Below are 23,456 nucleotides of genomic sequence, written 5' to 3' on the forward strand. Positions count from 1 at the left end.
CAAAGGTATGCAGGTACCAGAAATGTTCACAACCTTGATTTACCAAATGTGCACATAAAATGGATTGGCCAAAGAGGATTGAGATGTCATCAATTGATACCATTGGTAAAACCTTTTACCATCTGCCGCATCCTGACCTCATAATTTTGCACTGTGGTGGAAATGACCTAGGCACTTTGACTGGGGTAGGTCTGGAGATGGTTTTAAAGGACACCTTTGGGCAACTGATGACACCTTTTCCACAAACTGCCATGGTATATTCCAATATATGTCAAAGACAGAAATGGAACTGGTCCAACCAATTTTGTCCACAATTTGAGAAAGCACGGAAACATGTGAATAAATCTGTTTCTGCTTACATGAGAGACTATGGAATGGGTTCAATATACAACAACAACTTGCGTTACAACATGCAAGATATCTACAGAGGAGATGGTGTGCACTTCTCAGATGAGGGGAATAGAATATTCCTCCTGAATTTAAGACTGTGCATTGGTACCTACTTGTAGGTACCTAAATCAGCCACAGAACCCAAAAGCCCTTTTCAGGGCTACCCTATCTCTGATAACTCCAAATGATTATCTTTTTCTAATTTTTTTCACTATTTTTCACCAAAGTACGCTCCCCGGTATGCTCCCCGGTGCGCGTACCGGGCGCTCCCCCCGCGAAAAATATATATATATTTTTTTTCTGCCTATATGGGCATCCTAAGACCCCTCAGAAAACCTAGAGGGTCAGGGAGTGCCTACGATGCCCCCTTATACCCATTCCCAACGTTGTTTGTCCTCCATTTTCTCTACCGAAACACAAAATGGAGGACTCCCGTGGCGCTGCCGGTACGCGTACCGGGGCGCGCACCGGGAAGAGCTCCCAAAAAATGTTAAAAGTTAATTTACATAAACACCACTGGAGACACTTTCACCAAATATAGAATAGCTCATACAACATACCAGTCCCTACCATTTTCCCAAATTTGGTGGAATTCCATTGAGCCATTTAGCCTGTAGACCTCTCTAAATATCCTGAGGTAAATTACTTCACAAAAACACATCTGAAATGTTAGAATTTACAACCAATTAAAATGTTACTTTCATTTTCTACTATAATTTCATGACATTTGATTGGTTATGTACATGAATATATATAAAGAAAGAGAGGGAAACGCAGCCATTTTGACTACTACTTCCTGAAGTACATTTCAAAAGCATTTTCCTCGAGAACTTAAACTTCTTTTTGAAAGGTAAGATGTTATTTTGAAAACTGAAGTATGTTGTGCACTTTAAGTTAATTTGGAAAACATTTTCTGATAGTTATATACTATCCCTCTGTCATAGTTATAGATTGAGATAGACTTCTCTGTTATAGTTATGGATGGAGTTAGGCTTGTCTTGTGTATTTATGAATTTACTTAGGCTTCATGATATACACTTTTTTATATTTCTACTTCCAGCCTGATAACATACACTGCCCAAAGATAACTTCACTGTTAAAAAATCAAAACTACCTGTACATACACTGCCCAAAGATAACTTCACTGTTAAAAAATCAAAACTACCTGTCTGAACTTAAACCCAACAGTGCCCTATCTCTACTGATATATTTATTTTTTATGCAAGTTACAGCAAGAAAATGGAAGGAGAGCAGAATATTTCCTTTGAAATTGTTCTGGAGAGCAACAATGAACAAGTTATTGAACCCAATGATGACTTAGAATTCATGGATGAATCCCGGGACTATGAATTAGTTCAATGTGTAGAAGCAGTAGATTCGCTAATTCAAAATGAGGACATTTCCGACAATCTGTTATTAGAAGTTCTGTTAAATTTGGAAAAAGAATCTGAACAATAAATGTATATTTAATAATTCTAAAATTGTTTGAGACATTATTCATTTTTATATGTAATTCATAAACTAGTACCAAATTGATTATAATGTAAAGTCAGATTTATAGTATACTGTGCAACTTTTTTATGTTACATAGTAATTTTGCTCATAGATACTTCCTTTCTCCCACTATATTATCTCCAATGTGTATTTGACATCTCTTTTTCATCTCCTGCCTCCATGTTGTTTCTGCTTTCCTGACAGACTATGATATGGATTCCATATAGCCCAATAACTTCTGTAACAACATGCAAGATATCTACAGAGGAAAGGGTGTACATTAAATTTAAGACTCAGCATTGGTACCTACATGTTGGTACTTAAAACACCCAAACAACTCTATGCAGAGCTACCCTACCTCTAATCACTTTAAATTATTATTTACCTGTTTCACTGGGTTTTCCGCGTGGTACGCTCCCTGGTGCGTGTACCAGGCGCTCCCCCCACGAAAATCGAAAAATAATTGTTTTACTTTTTTTACCCGCGGGACCCTTTTATGGCTCCCACATCAAACCCAGGGGGTCAAGGGGGGTCTACCCTGCCCCCTTTTGGTTATTTCCCCCTTTGTTTTTGCCACCTCTTGTGTCTCGATCCTACCGAGACACAAGATGGCGGCCGCTCCGGACTGTTTCGAATGTTTACAGACAACCGACAGCCAATCAGCTTTCCGTGCGCAAGTCGCGTGGCGCGCCCGGAGCGCTCCCCGGTACGCGGCTTTAGATATATAAATTTTTTTGAGCCTAAATTACTCAAAATCCTCTGGAGCACATATCTTTAGACATAGCAAAGGCACATCGGGCTACCAGCCCCTACAATTTTGCCAAGTTTGGTGAAAATCCATTCAGCCGTTTCGAGCTAAAAGTGAGTTTGACCGCCCTATGGAAATGAACATGTGGAAAACACGTTTTGGGACCCCCGTTTTATCTCAGCCCCCGATTGACGAATCCCCCCCAAACTTTCAGGGAAGGAGCGGAGAGCCGCGAGGCAAAGTTGAGGAAACATTTCTCAACCGGCGCCAAAGTTATTTTCAATAGAATGTTGCGATTACCCTATGGAAAACAATCCTAACTATAACTACCTACTGGCGACCGCCAGTGGGTAAATAAATATATATATATATATATATATATATTCTTGCCCATAAGCAATACGCGCACTCAGGAGTATGGATGCTATCTTTTTTATTCCTTAGGAAACGTTACGCGTTTCCTAAGGAATAAAAAAGATCGTATCCATACTCCTGAGTGCGCGTATTGCTTATGGGCAAGTTGTTTCTGGATATTGAAAAAGTTTGGCGTTGGGTCTGCCGAAAAAAGCGCCAACTGACTACGGGAGAACGATCCCGGAAGGACGCTTCTTTTTGGATTTGAAATATATATATAATCTCCAGTTCGCTACTTGATGTGTTGTATGATTTAATTATTGTCGATGCATGGTTTTGAAATCGAACTCACTTGTGCAAATTCAAATGCGCTTACAGCTCTGGAATGCTGGCTGCAGCCAAAGCACCATTTGTGTGAGTTGCGGCCCGCAATATGTTTGGTCCCTTACAAGCATGGTTAACTCTGCTTTAAGTCTCAGACAAAGGTACGGAGGCTTCATCTCATCATACATCGCTGAAGATTAACAGCGTTGACAAGTGTCAGATACCAGTGGTTAAATTAACGTGTTTCAATCATGGTCCCTGCATTACAGTATCACCACTTTTTAAATCCCACGTTCCGTGCTTCTTGAGCTCTGCTTCTGCATTTGCTCAATAACCACGGTGTGTAAAATGTTATCAGCGAACACTTTTTTGGGTGGAGATGCTGCCTGCCCGTGATCAAGGAGAGGTTATGCGTTTCGGGGTAACTGCTGGGATGCAGCGCTGACTTGCGATGTGGCAGATGCTGCTAAGGTTTGTTATTCGCTCAAACAACCTCCCTGATTTGACATACCATAGTATACAAAAAAATATGTTGTTTCGTAGAAATCCATAACTTCTCCCATTTGATTCTACATGCGCGGTGGTACCTCACTTGAAGTTAGACTCCGTTGTCAGAATCTCCATTTATTCTTTTTAAATAGAGTATGTAGTCCGAAATCAAATCCTCCTTTTTACTCCATCCCATGCCGGCACATGACGCAATGCAGACAACCGGTGTAATCTAAATTTGGACGGGGTCTAACTTCAAATGAGGTACCACCGCGGATGTAAAATCAAATGGGAGAAGTTATGGATTTCTAAGAAATACAACTCGTTTCCGGTCCTGAGGAAGCCCAAATGTTGGGGGAAATGCTTTGTCTGTGTGGAACTGTCGGTCATAAAAAAGAAGATATTGAATAAAAGAATGAATGCAAGCAAAGAAAAGACCTCTCGTTTCATCCTTTTGCTATGAATACAGCAATGTGCTGAATCATGTTTTTTGGTTCAAAGTTGCCACTCTATGTGTATATTTATTGAAAATGAGAAGCGATCATTGGTAACTAGCTTTTTGAGGTGGGCAATTATCAGCAGTCTATTTTAATACTTACCCTTATTAAAAATATCTAACACATGTAGTGGTGCGGTATCCAGGATCCCTTGCTGCCAATACTTGCTCAGTCTTCCATTCCCATCTTGACCTGTTCCGACTGCTTTTTATCCATGCTCTCTTTATCTCCTCCACATCTGTGCCTTCTGCTGTAACAATTTACAGCTCACTGTGACAATCCATCCCAACAGGTTTGGATTTTTTTTTATTATTCCATGGACTGTCTTATGCTTCCAACTCTTAACCTTTCCTGATCTATATTTACCTCTCTGCTGACCTCTAAGCTTTTACCTTGGCCCAAATGTATCCCAGACTCTGCTACACCACCCTGCTGACCTCTTCACTTCTGCTGCTGTTCATTTTTGCTCTGTGCTGTCCATCTACAATGCATCAACTTTTTCCACAGTGCATTTACCTTTTTGCTCTTTCTACTCTTGGGCCTCACTGTTTCTACTCTGTCCCCCAATACATTATCAGCAATTTCCACTATCTCACCTACCTCGTGCTCCATGTCATTCTCACTATGGCACAACTCTAAAGTATTTGTGTGCTGTGTGCAAACACGTACAGTGTAATCCATATGATGCGCCGCTATCTGGGTAGACGCCACCTCTAGGCAGTACATTAGTGAACTACTGAGCAGCTAACTAAAGTAGGTGCTCAGTCTTTCACTATGTAGGTGGCACCCACCTCCACTTCAAGGTGAGGGGGATGACAGATCTTCCCTGTGAGTGAGTGCGTGAAGGACAGCATTTGCATGCAGGGGATGTCTGGGTCCATTTTTGTCTCACTTTCCCTGAGCCAGAGGGCTGCCTTGGGGTGCACTGACTGTGCACCGTCTATTTGTGGCACATAGTGCACCTCCTGACTGCCTCTTTGTCTCTGCATCCATGTCCATAATACAGCGTACAGGCAGTGTTTTCCTTATTTGCAAGGGGGCACACCTCCCATGCAAATGAGAGAATGCCCTCTTAAAATAGCACCAGTGCTGTGTGTTTTTCAGCATTATTTGTATTACCGAAGCAGCTGCACCAGCATTGGTGTCTCCTGTAATACAACAGGGCCGTTAGGATGCAGAAAACCGACTGAGATGTATCTTGAGCCCCAAGGGCACTGTCTGTATTCTGGTCACTGGAGTGCCTTCTGCCTTTGCTAACCTTGGCTTCCTTTCACCTTCATCCACCCAACCCACCTGTACTTTCTTCTAAAATACTGTCCTTGCAATCTTCATACTAAGGGTTGTAATGCTTCCTCTCCACCACTTTCTTCTGTAATATAATTCCTATCATTAGCAACTGATCCTTCTACTTAATGTGTACACTTGTGGTGTATTTTGTGTGTGGTTTTTTTTGGTGGGGGGGGCGGGGGGGTGACGCTTGACCCACCTGCACAACATGCCTCATTTGCATTCACCCTCTGGATAAAAAGTCTGTAGTTTCTGTTGCTACCTGTTCACCCTTTCTTCCCTCTCCCTTTGCCTTCAGTATCACTTTGATCCTCAACATTGTCTCTTTACTCCCACCCCAAACACCCTCTATTTGAACAGCCTGACCTGTCACTCTTGATAATCTCTTCCCTTTTGCTCTTTTCACGTCACAACACCCTTTATGTGCCTCACCATTTGCTCATTTAAACTGGGCAGTGCTGTCCTCTGCTGTGCTTTTGCCTGCACAGCACAGCATTCAGTAACCAACAAAACTCTTGCCCGACTGTAACCCATGGGATAGCGACTGATTCCAAAGTGCACAATGACTCCCAAACTTTAATCTATTTGAACCGCTTGCCAGAAATATTTTAGGTGGTTCCCATGCAGAGTGAGCTTCCATAGGATTGCTACTTTCTCACTGACCCAGTCTTTGAGGCTTCTCATCTGGATCCCCACTTCCAGCAAGTCACACCGTGTTTCTCAAGCAGTGTCTCCACTCTCATAGTGTTTCCCTATGGCATGCTGATGCAACTTTGATGCTACGCGGCTCCCTTCAAAACTCTGCTTTGCTTGCCTAGTCAGCATATGCCGGCTCGCCTCTCACTTATCTCTTACTTTCGCCAAACCCAGCTTCTTCTTTCCTTCCGTGCCTCATCCAGGTGTGTACAGGGCTCTGTCATTTCAGTACACGGAGTACATGATTCCTCCATTGGGGAAAGAGTTAACAAATATTGTGTGCCAAGGTCACCAGTAGAAATTCAATTTTCTCCCCAAAAATATTTCTCCACATATTAGGGTTGCTGAGCAGCAGCTGGCTAGATCACAAGACCTCTGGAAATCCTATGGCTGAAAAAAAGGTCCACATTTTGGAGTGGCCAAATGAAGGTTCAGACCTCAGCAGACTTGAGATGCTGTGATGGAACGTGAATAGCTGTTCATAAAATAATGCTCTGAAACATCATTGAGCTTAAGCAGTTTTGTAAGGAGTGGATCAGAATTTTCCCAGTTGATGTGAGAGCAGCTTGCATGAAATATTTACTCCACTATTGCTTCTAAAGAGGTTCTTTAAGGCGCGGGGGAAACTTAAAAAAAGACAAGATTCCTCTTCACAAGGTAAAAGCAGGTTTTCTGCCGCGGCAGGGAGAGTATCCATCTCCACACAGGTAAACCGCTGGTCTCAATTTGCTGCTTTACAGGCAACCACTTAAATAGCAACATGAACAATGCTTCTTACAAAAGGCCAAATTTTAGGTTACTCTGCAAACACATATCTGTAACAGAAAAACATCTTGTTGCCTGTGTCCCCAAACTTTTAACCCATTTCCCACACTTTCTTCATTGCAGTTCTGACCATGCTTAACTATTTATTACTACTTTTGAATGAAGATGTATATTTGTGTGTTTCATCATTCTGCTCTCAAGTACTCTTATCAGATTCTATGTACTCTTGGCTAATGCAATCTCCTGCTCTTATTCTTCAAGTCATGTTTCTAATTTACTAGTACAACTGAATACATGCTTGTTTGCTAACATCATAAATTCCTTCAGGCTTTTACAAACACTGGTTTTCCTTTAACTAAGACCTTTCCCGGCCATGCACTCTTATTTCCTAGTGACATCTTCATCTCCCTTATATCCGCAATGGATTTGGGCCTGCACAGCTTTTTCACCACACATAATTTTATATAGCTTTCTACTATTATCTGCAATAGCGTAATTTCTTCATGTTTTATTTCCTCCAACAAATGTTATTTATTTAGAGTGTACTTTTCACACACAGATAATAAATGATGACAATGTGAATGTATAGTTGTCATGCTTTTGGGGTTTTCTACTGCTAGGGCTTGATGAGAGGTGATATGTTTTAATGAGTAAATCGGTACACAAACTTATGACTATACTTTGCCACATCCCCACATGAAGAACTCATTGATGTAGTTGTCCTTGCAGCCTGCATTCCTCCAACTACAAGCCCTTCAAACACCACCCATTCCCACTTGCCATGCAACATTCCAGATAGCAACTCACTCACTACTGCAAAGTGTCTTCAGTCTCTCTTTATGCATGTTGAGCCTCATTCCTACAAACTCTCATCAAGTCGCTACCTTAGTGTTCCTTAAAATACCATTTCATGTCTGCATCAGTCCCCTCTTTCTCTTTTCACAAGAACATTTTTACCTGGAGCATGACCTTAAGTAAATAAAACTTTCTAGAGTGCTGGATTCAGAAGTGTGTACTTACTTTGCCAATCTCCTTCCCTTTCACGTTCATGTCTTTCTTGTTACAGATGTTGCAGCTACTGGAGACCTCAAGGACGAGCTGACTTGCTCAATCTGCCTGGAGCTTTTCGAAAAACCAGTGCTTCTACCGTGTGGGCACCCCTTCTGTAGAACCTGTGTTGATCAGGTCTGTGGCCGCAAACTGTTCGTCTCCTGTCCTTTCTGCAGAACCGAGTTCATGCGAGGTGGATACACTTCTAGCTTGGTGCTGGCCAAACTGGTGGAGAAAGTGAGAGGAGAATTCCCATTACGAAGCTCGGCGAGGCACAGCGATGGCTTATGCACGGAGCATGATGAGAAACTGCTTTGGTTCTGCAAGGATGATGGTGACTTAGCTTGCACAGTATGCCAAGATGCACTCAAGCACTCCAATCACAACTTCCTGCTGCTCCAAGAAGCCCATGACCTTTACAAGGTAAGGTTCTCGTGGCTGGGAATAGCATTGGCGTTACTGTCCCAAATTTCTTGTTAGTCTGAGTTTGGTTTGTGGTGAGGTGTTGCACATCTGTCTTCTGTGCTGTTGGATAATATCATACCTCTGTGTGGAGGGAGTGCAGATGGCTAGTGCTTCTAACTTTAAATCTTTTCAGACCTGACCAGGATGTTATTTGGTGATACACGCCCTCCTGAAGGATTTCATTTATTGCTTGTGTTGCCATCGATAGTTGGAGAAGTGTGGCTCACTGGTTAGAGGAGGCAGACCTGGAAGCAGAGGTCAGCCCGGGACCAGGGTTCAATTCCCGGCTCGGCGGGGTCTTGAGTCCTAAAATGTCCATGGACTCGACAATTCTCGCTCCGGTGCCTACTCGATTTCACGGGTTCACACTCTGCGACTCTGGGCAATAGCTTGCTTAATCTCCACAACGGTCCCTCGCGGCGGGATGCCTGGCTTTCACCTTGCGGATTCCCTGCCGGGGTTATCTCACAGGGGAATACCAGGACGGGTTCCCTAAGCAAGCGCTTAGAAACCGCTTGGTGATTTGCGCTATATAAATTCCTGTACATTTACATTTACATTCTTGTGACCTCCATGTTTTGTTTACGGCGTGTGATGGATTTGGTTACAACCAGTAAGCATTTTTGCCATGGAGAGCCTGTAATGTAGCCTATGGACCTTGTGGAGTGGAGAGAAGATTGGGGTCTCCTATGCCATTTGATTTTCTGTAGGGCCAGTAAGATTGAAGATTTGCAGTGCCCTGCCAAAGGGGCAGCGGCGAGTCTATAGTTAGGCTCCCATTCGTAAGTGCACAGTCTTGTTTCTACAGATCGTTACTATGCACTGCCCTTTTGCAGAATGTAGGTACCATGATTACAGTACAGGCAACATTTGTAGGGACATTAATATGCAGAACATGGTGTGTATTTGTCTCCCTGTAACTGCCAGCCTGTGAAATGTGGTCTGCAGACCTCGTGCCGAATGGCAAATGGGCATCCACATTTCATTTGTTGCAAAATCCTTGTCCCAAAGGAAGAATTGTTAGAACACTACTCATCGTACTGTTAAAAATGTATTTCGATAGCTTGTGGGAGCCATGTTTCATTAAAAGATCACTTAACATAATACATGTTTGTTTGCTGGCTATTGCTTCCCATTGCAACGGACAACCTGCACTAAAGCCTTCCCTGAATGGAGTAGCCTCTGTCCGGCATGTCTCTTAGGCTGAATGCAGCTAGGCAGCCCATCCGCCGCCCACTGATGTCCGGCAAACATCCCTTGTGCTGCCTTTTGCACTGGCTCATATGAGTTACATGTGCGAAGTACAGCTTCGTTCGGCATGTGTGCCTTCAGAAGACTCCTCAAGACCTGGCTCTTTGATCACTAGTAGCAGCCCCCCCCACGCCTTGAGACCCTCACGGGTATATAGCGCGCTTTAGAAATGCAGTGATTGATTGCAGGAGTAGGATGTGGACAGTGCAGTTGGGAATCATTGTGCTTATTATGTATAATAGATAGTATGCGTAATTGGCATAACATTGTTACTCAAAGATGAATAATCACAGACCAGTTACTGTAATAAAAACGTAATACAATGGATTGCCATCTCATTATACATTATCGGTTATGGGAAATTGGGTTGTATGTCGGTACTAAATTTTCCGTTGCAACGCATGCCTTTTCTACGCATGCGTTACAACGGAATTCGTTTTCCCCGCATCACCTTTACCACGTCGCTCGTACGTCGTAAAGAGGAAGCGGAAGTTTATTTCAGCTTCCTCTCTAACGACGCTGATTTCTTTGGCACGGCAGTTTCGTTTGTTTATGGGGGGATACCCCCCAACCCCCCTTTTTTAATCCTACGCTTTTTTTTGTTCCCCGACCGGAATGATTATTGCGTGGTAAAGACGATCGTGGAAGGCATACGCGTGGAAAAGACGTTTACGTGGTAAGTGCCCCATAGTAAACGTTACGCGTAGTAATGCCTTCGTTGTTAATGATGTTTCCCGGGAAATTGTGGCCGGAATGCCATTGATGTTTGAGGGACGAAATCTTGGTAACAAACCTCTGAAAGGCATAAGATATAGTGTAATGTTTTAATAGCAGTTGTGGTGTATTGCACAGAATAGTAGTCTGCTGCTGATGGTAGAAATATCATTGCGTTTTTTTCTATGTAGACAGGAGCTTTACATTTTCACAATGCAGTGGCTGCATAGAGACTTGGCCAATTAAGACCAGCTTGAGCTTTGTCTGGGGACAAATTCCCCAGCATCGTAGTGGCACTTGGACTTAAGTATATAACCCCTTAGGCAGAATGTCCATACATGATTGCATAGTGTGCTCTGTAGGACCCATTGGGCATTAATGAATGGCCTTGTGTTTTAAAGAAGTTAGTTTTTCTTGAGCTAAGGGAAGACCTGACTTTAATAAGTCCCACAGTGACAAGAGGTGTCATCCCTTCATATCCATCAAAATGGTGCAGCAGTTAGCATGGGATGTATTTATTGTAAAGGACAGATAATTAACCAGGTATATGAAATCCCACCCAAGAAGTTAAATTGTGAATCATTAAAAAAAAAAATACACAAACCACATGTTAAAGTGGACACTCGAATGGCAATCTGAATTCACCTGGTTTCTTTGAGAGCGTGTGCAGACTGACTTCTAAATACTATGTGAATAGTTGTGCAGGAGGCATATTTAAACTAACTTGATATAAGGTCATTTGTTTAAGAAAATTGTTGAATTTGTTCTGTTAGCTAAAGTACTCTTTTCCCTTGAACATGTGATATACAGTGCCCTTTGTAGAGGGCAGAAAGGTATCGTTAGCTGACAATTCTTAGCGTACTTTAACAATATATTCCTGCCTCAAAGACCAATTGTGAATATAGTTTTTCTTAAGTGCCAGTGGAATGACCATATCTGAAAAACCAAGCCATAAGGGTACATGCAATCTGGTAATGGACAACATAAAGTTACCAAGGTTAATTTCGGAAATTGATTTTATTATTGTTCATAAATCGGAGACAAGAAACACTGGCAGATCTAGTTCTGCCTAGTGTCCAATACATACAATGGATAAAGCGACTTTCACAAGGATCTCTGCAGCTTTTAAATGTAGAGGTGCATCCCTTAACTCAATTCATATTTAGAGCTAATTATGAAAGGCTACTGTTTCAAATCACCATCTTTTGTGTGTTATTCCACCAGATGTTTGCCACCTTGTGAGGAACTTGCTTTTGGTGGCTATAGGCCTCTACCACTGGTTAGCAAGAGTAAAGTGGACAAAGTGCTTGTGCTCTCCCTTTTTGAACATGTTAGAATTGGCATAAACCTAATCGGCACATTTAATTTACTTGGAAGTCTCTAGTATATGGTACCACTGTACCTAGGCCCTACAAATTAATGCTACTGCGAGAAATTTGGTATTTTGTTGAGGGGTGTGGATGCCCCACTCGTGCAACTACCATAATCTTTGTTAGGGAGAACCACATGTCACTACTCTAACCAGTACTTAACCTTTGGGTAGGTTGGTGACCATGAAGGAGTAGGGAGGGATAAAAAGTGTCTGTCTAGTGGTGGCACATGCTGTGTGTCTTAATACTGCCCTCACCTACACAGTTGTGACATGCTTCATCATAGGGCTGCTACAACACACCCCTGTGCAGCAAACACCTGGGGTGGAGCAATAGGGTAGGGGAAGACAAACGCAACACACAAGAGAAGCAAATGATTTCTAAAGTGACTGGGATCACCAGAAGTGAATGTGCAGTGTAGATTAAAATGAGCTCGGAGGTGTTGCTGTGCCTACAGTAGTGAATAGCTATTCAGTTAAATAATCATTAAAGTATACACAACAAATGAAAACAAGCTCAAACAGACAAACCACGGGAAAAAATACTGGGTCCAATATACACCAATACAGCCTCTCTACAATTATCAAACATTTCAATCAGTTCATTAAAATATTCATAATAGCAATAATGTACATAATTTTAACATTTCCCTCCAGGCAGTTTAAATAACAAACAACAAACTAAAAAAATAATATATATATATATATATATATATATCCACACTCGACTGCTCCTACAATCTCCGCTTTCCACACTGTGACAGTTACGGCGAAGGAGGCACAGACCCCTCGGAACTTCAGGCAAGATCTTTACTTTTATTACGACCCAACACAATGCGTTTCGAGCACTACGCACTTGCTCACGTGTAATTTACATACATGCCATTTTCATTTTTTTGTCTAGAGTGGACACACCCCCTTGACCACCATTACAGGTCACATGGCCATAGTCAGTGAAACAAGACTACAATTGTATAGCATTTGTAGAGGCGAAACACCATCTGCATTCCATATTATATTATCTAATCGTTAAATTTACTAAGCACATAAATAATTAAAAAACTTTAATAAATATGTGCAAAGAAGTCACCAACGCATTTGAGATACAAATATATATAACCCGATAAATCCTTTGAACCCATTTCAGGTGTAGTCATGTCAATCTTATGTCTTAGGATAAATCCATATGCGGCCATGTATTGAACTGTATATGTGCAACAATGTTTTCTTATTTTTTGTTTTTTTGTGCAAAGTGTGAAAAAAGTGCCAATTTAAAGTGCTAAATAAACAACATGTAATTATATACAAGAAAGATCTGATAAAGTTCAATAATAATACAAACCATTTAAAAGTTAATATATTAATAACAGTAAAATAACCACAGCCGGGCAAAATACTATTAAAAGACCTATAAAATACCTTTAGTTTGCATTAAAATAATTTCTTATTCTACTAAAATCAGACCATGAGGGAAAAAGAAGGAAATCGAAATTCATCACAATTCATCTAAATTTACAGGATGTATTGCAGTACTTAACTACAAGAGATCAGTGCAAAACGGGGCGTGGTTTCGGCGCCGACCGGGATGGCTGCGTGAGCGAGTTGCTCCGCGCCGAGTCCCGTCTTTTCTCCTGGAATACTTAGCCCCGTACCACCTGGCGGCTGAGATCGTGGTCCGGAGGTGTCGCCGACCTCGTGGGGAGCAGCTGACCCCCATCGAGACCCTGGGCGACGCGTGAGGGCGGAATTGGCGATCTGACCGGCTTGGCCGGAACACAAAGGCAAGATGGCGGCGCCGACGGAGTGAGAGCTCCGGGGACTGACGTGGAGGAGTTCCGGACCTGCTGAAGGCGCTTGGAGAGCCCTCGCGAGGCGGTGAGCCGAGGAGTGGACCGTCGGAGCGGGTCCTGAGCAGCGGAGGAGGTCGGCGGTGGTGACCTGGTGAGAGCGGCGCCCCTCCCCCACTGATCCCCCGGACGGCTGGAGAGCTGGACCTTGGCTCGCGCTGCGCCGGTGAAGGCGCTGCTGGCGTGTGGGGCTCCCCAGCCACTGAGTGTGTCGCAGCAGGGGCCGTACCGACACAGAGGAGTGCAGCGAGTTGGCGGAGCGCTGAGGGCGCGGCCACCCACGGCGCTTGGGCGCCCCGAAGAACGGGCGGACTGGGCGGCGACCGTCGGATCGGTCACTGGAGGTGGGCCCACCCGGTGGAAGGCAGGGGTGCGCCGGGCTGGCGACCCGGTGCTTCAGCCCCAACGTGCGCTGCGGCTGACGAGGAACAGTGCTACTGGGGGCAGCGGGCACAGTCTGCCCGGGAACACAAACTCCTAACTGACCGCCTTTTCGGTAGGGCTTGCACCCCTGGACTTGGTTGACTTTGCAGGTGCACTGAGAGTGTCGATGGGGCAGCACGGAGTGCACTTCTGATCAAGAGGCTGACGGCTGAGCGTGGAGGGAGGACGGCTGGCACCGCGTGCTTACGCCTGACCTGGGGATCGGAGCGCCGCGCTCTTTGAGATATTCCGTTGGGCGATACCAGGTGGGCCTAGGGTGGATACGACTGGAGGAACTGCCACCGCCGACCATCATTGGTGGGGGCTGCTCGAGTGGCGGGTTTCCCACGATCGAGATGGCCGCGCAGGGAGATGGCAATGCCGCGCCGCCTGAGCGGGGGGATGGGAAGTCAGAGGACACGGATGGCGGTTCCCCAACAGGGCCCTCACCACAAGAACTGAGGCTGAACCTCCGCCTTGATGCAATATTGGCCGCGATCACTGCTACGAAGGACGAGCTGCACCAGGACATAGCGCAGGTGGCGACGGGGCTTGGCCTACTGAGAGCGGACCACGCCAAGCTCTCTGACAGGGTGAAATCCAACGAACAATTGCTCCAGGAGCTGAAACCGGCAGTGGTCACTGCGGAACATAAACTTGAGGACGTGATTCACCGACTGGCGATCCTGGAGCGTCGGGCGGAGGACGCGGAAGGACGCAACCGGCGGAACAACGTGCGGGTGGTGGGGCTTCCAGAGAAAATCGAGAAGGGTGACGCGGTGGCCTACATGGAGGACTGGTTCCGGACAGTGGTGGCGCCGGAGGGCCTGTCCCCCTTCTTCTCTCTGGAGAGAGCACACAGGGTGCCCGCCAGACCGCCCCTGGAGGGCCGACCGCCCCGGCCAATGGTGGTCAAACTGCTGCACTATAAGGACCGGGATCTGCTGATCCAACGGGCGAGATCCCAAGGGCCCTAACAGGTGGATAACAGCAAGGTGACAATTTTTCCGGACTACACGCAGGAGGTGCAGCGGAACAGAGCTTCTTTTCTGTCGGTGAAGAAAGAGCTGAGAGAGGAAGGGATCCAATACTCCTTGCTTTTTCCGGTCAAGCTGCGGATCATCGTTGACGACAGGACTCACTTTTTCCAAACACCCGATGAGGCATGGTCCTGGCTGGAACTGTACCGAGCGGGGACGGATCGTGCACACAGGCCCACCAGGGATCGGCAACAACCGGTCAGGATCAGGAAATCACAGCGCATCCGCTCCCGGAATAGGTGCCAACAGGCCGCACGAGAGGCACAAATGCTGGCCGACAGACAGAGTGCATTGGACGCCACGGGGAGCATCACGGGATCGCAGCAAGAGGACGCTTCCAGAGGCTCGGCTTCAGAAGGAGAGGGGGAGAAGACCGGTGATGATGACTCGGAGGCGGGAGGAGCGCAGGGGCCAGAGGTCACCCCACAGACATCAGATGGTATATTTAATGGGTGAGGCCCGTGGCCACTGAACATTTTTGGGAGGCCCAGAGGTGCGGACACTCCTAATTTCTGTTGGACTGCCAGGTATGGGGCTGCCTTAGCAGTATGGGGCTACGGGCGCGGGGTGGTCGCTCTGTCGTCCTGGTTTGGGGCTCCATAGCCCTCTTTAGACCCTTAAGGTCTTCTGTGGTGACGACCACAGGTTAGCGTGATGTGTTGGGTGTTTAAGGTTTGGAACGGGGCTGAAGCTGGGTTATTAGGCCCTGTCCTGGGGAGGGGGTGGGTGGGAGTTAAGGGATTTGTTTTGAAGGGACTGTACAATTGCTGCAATGCGGGTCACATTTATTGGCGTGCGCCACTGTTGAGATTGATGCTTTATGGGGACGTTACCTAACCTGAAATGTGTCACATGGAATGTCCGGGGTATTCGAACTATGATGAAGCGCCACAAGGTACATGCCTACTTAGTGAGGCGGGGCGTTCAGATAGCGATGCTTCAGGAGACCCACCTGACGCAACAGGAGTGCGGGGCATTACAGAAGAGGTGGCGAGGCCAGGTGTTTGGTACGATGTACTCGGCATTCGCCAGAGGGGTACTGATATGGATAAGGGCAGGCACGCCATTCCAAGTCACGAGTCGGAGAATAGATCCGGAGGGTCGATATGTGGTTGTGGAGGGACGACTATGTGGTAGGGAGGTGGTGCTGTGTAACATCTATGCCCCCAACGCTGATCAAGCGCATTTCTTCGAGGGTTTATCACGCTCACTGGCGTATTATTTGGCGTGCCCTATATTGCTGGCGGGGGATTTTAACTCCATTTCTGATGTGCTGCTGGACAGATCGCACCCGCCTCTAGTGGACTCCCCGGTGCGCCGGCTTGCGACCCATAGGCGGGACTGGCAGGAAAAGTGGGGCCTGGTGGATGTGTGGAGGGCGCAACACCCCGAAACTAGAGATTACTCTTACTTCTCCGCGCTGCACGATCTGCATGTTCGACTGGATTCAGTGCTGTGCAGCGACTCACTGGCGAATGTGGTGACTCACTCTGAGTACTTGTCCAGGACCATTTCGGACCATAATCCCCTGTTGCTCTCTATGCAATGGCAGCCGGCGAGATTGGCGGTCCCTACGTGGCGACTTCGTCCGGAGATGCTGGAAGATCCGGCATTCTGCGACACGGTTCGCCAGGGCATAGTCAGCTATTTTACGGACAATGCTGGGTCGACAGCGACTAGAGCGATTGAATGGGATGCAATGAAAGTGGTGGTGAGAGGGGTGTGTATGGGACGGTTTCTGACCGTGAGAGGCACTGTCCTGAATGACCTTGCGGAGGAGGTGCTGAGAGGGGTAGAACGGCAGAGACCCGAAAGGCCGGAGTTGCAGGAACGATTGTTGCAAGCTAAGGAGGTTGTGGCGACTGAGACGGAGAGATTGCGGTGTTATGATTATAAGTTGTATGCTGTGAGGGTGCATGAGGAGCGGGATAAAGTGGGTACGCTCCTTGCAAAGCTAGCTGATCCGAACCCTAGAGGGTGTCCGATCATGAGTGTGCGACAGGAGGACGGGGAGGTGGTCTACTCACAGTCAGCGGTCCTGGGGCGCTTTCAGTCCTACTATACGGGACTATATGCCTGCCACCTTGAAGCAGCAGTTCCGGAGATAGGAGATTACTTAGATCAGATCCCTTTACCGTTAATGGATGTGGAGGACGCCAGGGACCTGGGGGGCCCCCATCACCCTAGCAGAAATAAGAGGGGCAATTAGTCATATGGCACGGAACAAAACCCCAGGGGTGGATGGACTACCGATCGAGTTCTACGCTAAATTTATGGAAGTGTTGGCACCCAGGCTGCAGATTGTGTATGCGGAAGCGAGTCGATTAGGGCGGTTGCCTGACTCTATGAGGGAGGCGCTGGTAGTGCCGCTGTTGAAGCCGGGCAGGGATGCGTTGGATGTCTCCTCTTATCATCCATTGTCTATGCTGACTGTGGATTACAAGATCTTGAGTCGTGTCCTGGCTACCAGGCTCCTACCGCTGATGACCTCCTTAGTGCATAGGGATCAAGCGGGATTCATCCCCCTCTAGGAGCACATCGATGAATATCCGTCGGTTGATCGGGGTCATTGATGATGCCGCTGCGGCGGAACGGGGCCCGGTAGTGCTGACGGTTGATATTGAAAAGGCGTTTGACAGCTTAGAATGGGATTATCTGGATGGCGTGCTGATGAAGTTCGGAGTTGGGGAAGGGTTCCGGGGTTGGACGAGAGTGCTATACTCCTCGGCTAAGGCGCGGGTGCGGCTGGGGACCATGGTCTCCCCGGTTTATCCGGTTTGTAGGGGCACGAGGCAGGGCTGCTCACTGTCCCCTCTGCTCTTTGCCTTAGCAATGGAGCCGCTGGCGGCGCAGGCAAGATCGGGCATTGTCTACGACGGGATTGCACAGGGACCTGACTCGCACTATATATCGTTATATGCCGAAGATCTGTTGCTATATCTGGCGGACTCTGGGAGGGCATTGGAAGGCGCGGTGGACATGTTGAGCAGGTTCGGGAGGCTATCAGGCCTCAGGGTGAACTGGTCTAAGACCTGTGTGTTTCCGTTGCGGAAGACCACGCTCTGCCCACAGCTCACAAGACCGGTTGTATGGGAACCCTCTTGTTTTGTTTACCTGGGAGTGCGCATCTACCATGACGCAGCGGACCTCCTTGAGGGGAATGTGGGGCGCTGCATCCGGGCGCTGAGGGGCAATATGGACTTCTGGGCCTCTCTCCCACTGTCCGTGCTGGGTCGAGTGGCACTGCTGAAAATGGTGGCACTCCCGCGGCTACTCTATTACTTTAGAACGTTGCCGGTATGGATCCCGCAGGGAATTTTTAGGGAACTGAAGACGCTGGTGACTGGCTTTCTCTGGGGCCAGGGTCGCCGAAGGGTGGCGTTGACCACCTTGATGAGACCCAAGTGTGAGGGGGGGATGGCAGTCCCCGAATATGAACTATATTATCTGGCGGCGCAGCTCCAGGTCCTGACGCAGAACGTGGCCAGAGAATTTAGGGGGCCTGATACCGACCGAGGGGTCGGCGTTCGGAGACATGTCTTGTCGTCCATCGTGATGCAACAGAGACTGGCTGGAAGGGATCTTACGATGGAGGAAAGGACACTTAGATTGTGTTGGAATAGGAACCTGAAGAGGGCTGGGAATCGCCGGCCGTATGCGCCGGAGATTCCACTGGGAATGCTGACCGCCTTACCGCACGGGGGTGATTGGTCCCAATTGTTAACATGGGAAGAACTGGGCCTGCAGATGGTAGGAGACCTCTATATAGACGGGACGCTGGCCCCATACCAGTCTTTGCAAGAACAATTCGGCCTGCCGAGTGGTACCTTCCTGTTGCATGCGGCGGTCGTTACAGACTGATACTGGCACAGCGCGAAATCACTTGGCATTGGAAATCTAAAGAGGGGCCGTCTGTACGGAGATGGAGGAATGAATTGTTGAAATGGTCGGGCTGTGAAAGTGTGCTTAGGATGCGTCAGGCGACTAGTACTGGTAACGAGAAGAGTTTGGAACTGGCGCGGTCCTGGGAGCTGGTGGTGCAGGCTTTAAGGGACTACATAACTGAAGGCGAGGAGATCGATCAGGTATAGGAAGGGATTCCATGAGGACTACTTGACTGCCTGAACTTCCTGGTAGTTGTCCTTACTTAGAGCAGGAAGGGAATACTGGAACCCGCATTAGCAGCAGTTGGTGGGGGGGGGGGGGGCACTGGGTGGGAGTCAAAGGAGGGGGTGCTGCAGCCGCCGTGCTGCAGCCGCCCGGAACCGGGTGGCCCTGGGAAGTCGTCATGGTGGTTTGTGAGCAGTAGCAATGGAGTGGCCTAGGGCTAGATGAAGAGGGACGGGTTGGTTATTATAGGATAAAAGCAGATATGATATGTTATACCTGACTTATGGCCCGAACAGGGCATGCACTGCGGAACCTTCAGCGGACTGGTTAATTAAAGCGCCGCCCAGCCTCTGGGATGTGGGCTAATCGGCTGTGTAGTGGATTGCTATCATAATGACTGTTGGGGGCCGTCAGTGTATGGGTTGGCTTATTGAGATGGTTTATTTCTGCTTCTGCAATAAAAATATATTTAAAAAAAAAAAGAGATCAGTGCAAAACAATGTCAAAACCATCATGTTCATAAAAAGTTGTGCATATCCTCTGTAGTATTTTTTTATATATGTATATATGTGTGTGTGTGTGTATATATGTGTATATATGTGTATGTGTATATATGTATATATATGTATATATGTATATATGTATATATATATATATATATATATATATATATATATATATATATATATATATATATATATATATATATATATATATATATATATATATATATATATATATATATATATATATATATATATATATATATATATATATATATTTTTATTTTTATGCAGCAAACGTCCCAATATGAGAGGAGCGGCCACAAGCTGGTGCAGGCGGCGAGGTTCGGGACACCCTCGCAAATCAATGATTACAGCAAAGTTTTCTTCGAAGGAAGACACCGCACACCACCTCAATTGTATGACTTGATGTTTATTTCTTGTAGGTTCCCCACCTACGCGTTTCAGACAGGTAAACTGTCCTTGATCACGGTTACAAACACGTGTCCATCGTTTATGTCTACCATTTATACTGACAAACTCCACCTGGCGGTTAGGATGCATTGTGGGTTCAGTAGTTTGTTTAAGCATTTATGTATCTTGCAGTGCGTTTTTACCAGCCGGATCGCGGCAATACAATGGTATTGGCGAACGTTTATTATTGTTAGTCAATAATTACATTATGTGATTGCATACTGCTATTAATATATCCATGGGGGAGTATTCATGGACTGAGTGTCCATGTTAGGTGTTTCAAGGCTGAGTGCCCGTTAGCCCGAGAGTTTACTCATGGGGTTGTTAAGGCTAAGTGCCTACGTTCAATAATGTCAATGTATGCTTTGATCAACAGCTGGTTAGACGCAGAGTTAAAAACTATTGATTTAATAAGATCAAATTAAATTGCACTTTCAATCAAGTTGTAAAACTTTTGGAAACAAAAATTCATTATCCGCACGGTCAATGTTCAGTTCAGAAAAGATTATTATTATAAGTGTACGCTCAGTTCTTCGTCCATATTGAGACCCCACGGCTGTCTGGTCTTAAACCTGATGATCAACTTGGATTCGAGGCGTCTTAATCTTGTTACTCGATCACCTCCTCTTTCATTTTCTCCCACCATGGCAAGTCCTGCATATCTCATATTTTTCCATGTCTTGCCAGGATGTGTCTTTAGATGTTTTGCCGTTGCGTAGCTCATGTCATTGTTCTGGATTGCTCTGGTGTGTTCGAGTATGCGTTTTTTGAGTGGGCAAATAGTTGAACCAATATACTTTTTTCCACAAAAGCAAACAATTTGGTATACCACGAATGATGACTCACATGTTATCTTATCCTTTATGTCAAATGTTCTTCCTTTTGGATCTTTGATGGTTTTGATATTCTGGCCGATCGTGCATGCTTTGCATGTTGTGCATTTACTGAAGCCCAGTTGTCGTTTTTCTAGCCAACTCAAAGTTTTGATTTCCTTTTTGAAGTGGCTGTTAACTAGTGTGTCTTGTAAGGAGGGCGCTTTGCGAAAAGTGATTGAAGGTCTATCGCCTATTAGCGCTCCTATCTCATTGTCCTTTTTCAGTACATTCCAGAATTTTAAAAGGACTTCGCATCTTCACCCTACCGAATCATCCAGACACCAGTGCCGAAATGCTTGAAGAGTGGGGAGAGAATAACATGGAATGCTCACGTAGAATGATACTCATCATTGTGAAACATTCCAGAAAAGACCTAGAAGTCTTACTTACCAAAATACAAGAAATGGAAGATCAAATTCAAGCACAAGGAGAAAATGAAGAAACCATTAAAAATCTACGGCAAAATATGGACAGAAATCTTGACAAACACGACAGTGAAATACAAGACAGAAAGGAATGCAAGTTCAGGCGTGACGAAGCAGACTTCGAAAATGGGACCATTTTCACCTTCGCCAAACGCTTTGAAACGCTAAAAATGCAACATCAGACTGGACCAACAAATGCACACCAAGACAATACTGTCAGTGAAACAGAGTCCGAAGTAAGCGACGGGGAACAAACCAGAGTGCCATCCAAAAAGCTTACTTTTTTAGAGGAGCTAGAAATGCTCCACAAAGACCAACAAACCCCGAAAACACGGGGAAGAGGACGCGGCAGTACAAGAACAAGAGGAAGTGGAAGGGGACAGGCATCCAATCCTACACAAGGAGGAAAACCCGGAGAGGCCACAAATCAAAGATACCCTCTTCGCAACAGGACATTCAAAAAATAAAAAAGTCAACAAATTGGATCAAAAGTTAATAATCAACCTATCTGACTACAAGCTGACAACCACTGAAGAGACCATTTTGAGCAAAGGCTTAACTTTTTGCCCTGACAAGCACCACAATGAAGTTGAGACTAGAATTGACATCTACAAATATGTGCGAAAGCTGAAATTAAAGAAACTCTTCTCACGGAAAAAACAAGGAGAGGAACTGCCTAGCACTAGTGCACAAACAAAACGTCCAGAAACCTTTGTAGTCGCGGACGCGACAAGTTTACAAACGGCTCTTGAACTAGCTCACCAAGTGGAGCAAACAGACCTGACCAACACTCAATTTTTGTCTCAAATGGGTCAAGTGATAGGAACACATCCCAAGACCAATCTAAAAAAAAAGTCCAAATTCTGTCCTGTCCTTCACCCTGGCAATCGTATTGATGTATTTCATGATTTGGTAGTGGCGGAATTGGAAACAATGAAAAATACAACCAACAACAAAGAAAATGTAACCAAAAACTAACGTATCGCCCTAAAAAATCTCCAATCAAATCCAATGATTGAAATAAAGCCCGCAGACAAGGGTGGAAACATTGTTGTTCTTGATAAAACTGATTACCTGGAGGAAGCACATCGCCAACTAAACAATGAGACCAATTACCAACTATTGGAGCACAATCCAACCATGGATATGACAAGAACCTTACATAAACAAATAGAGACATGGCAAGGAATTGGCTTAATAAGTAAAGATGAAAAGAACTTTTTAACAGTCACCCATCCTATTATGCCAACACTATATTTCCTTCCAAAGGTTCATAAGACCCTGATCAAACCACCTGGACGCCCGATAATATCGAGCTGTGGCTCCCTTTGTGAAAATGTATCCTCCTATGTGGATTATTTTTTAGCTCCTCTAGTCCCAACTCTGAGCTCGTTCATCAAGGACACGGGCGACTTTCTACGAATCATCATGGGAGTAGAATGGCAACCAGAGTATTGGCTAGCAACTATAGATGTCGTGTCACTATATACATCGATCCAGCACGATATAGGCATGAATGCAGTAAAATACTTCCTTAATCAGAGACCGATATCTGAGCTTAGATACACCAACATGTTGATTGACATGATGTCGTTCTGCTTGGAGAATAATGTTTTCACCTTTGACAAGAAAATTTACAAACAAGTCTGTGGCTGTGCCATGGGAGTCTCCTTCTCTCCGAGCTATGCCAACCTCACCATGGGTTGGTGGGAAAAAAACATAGCTTGGAGAGAGGAGAACGAGCCATACACCACGGACGTGGTTGTTTGGCTCAGATTCATAGATGATCTGTTCCTCCTGTGGAAAGGGACCAAACAAAAACTGATGGAATACATTGAGATTTTGAATGTGAACGAGGTAGGATTA

The 23,456-nt window shown here is 45.7% G+C and overlaps 1 protein-coding gene across 2 annotated transcripts in view; it reads left to right on the forward strand.

Moving 5' to 3' along the window:
• The window catches only part of LOC144768700 (zinc-binding protein A33-like), a 404,351-nt gene that overhangs the window by 42,309 nt on the left and 338,586 nt on the right, over positions 1-23,456 (forward strand). For both annotated transcript variants that reach the window (XM_078652562.1, XM_078652563.1), the window contains exon 2: positions 8,111-8,517. In XM_078652562.1, the coding sequence (XP_078508688.1) occupies positions 8,111-8,517 (407 nt within the window). The remainder of the gene's footprint in view (positions 1-8,110; positions 8,518-23,456) is intronic.

The sequence above is a fragment of the Lissotriton helveticus genome, chromosome 7, assembly GCF_964261635.1.
Source record: "Lissotriton helveticus chromosome 7, aLisHel1.1, whole genome shotgun sequence".
In the NCBI taxonomy this organism is placed as follows: Eukaryota; Metazoa; Chordata; class Amphibia; order Caudata; family Salamandridae; genus Lissotriton; species Lissotriton helveticus.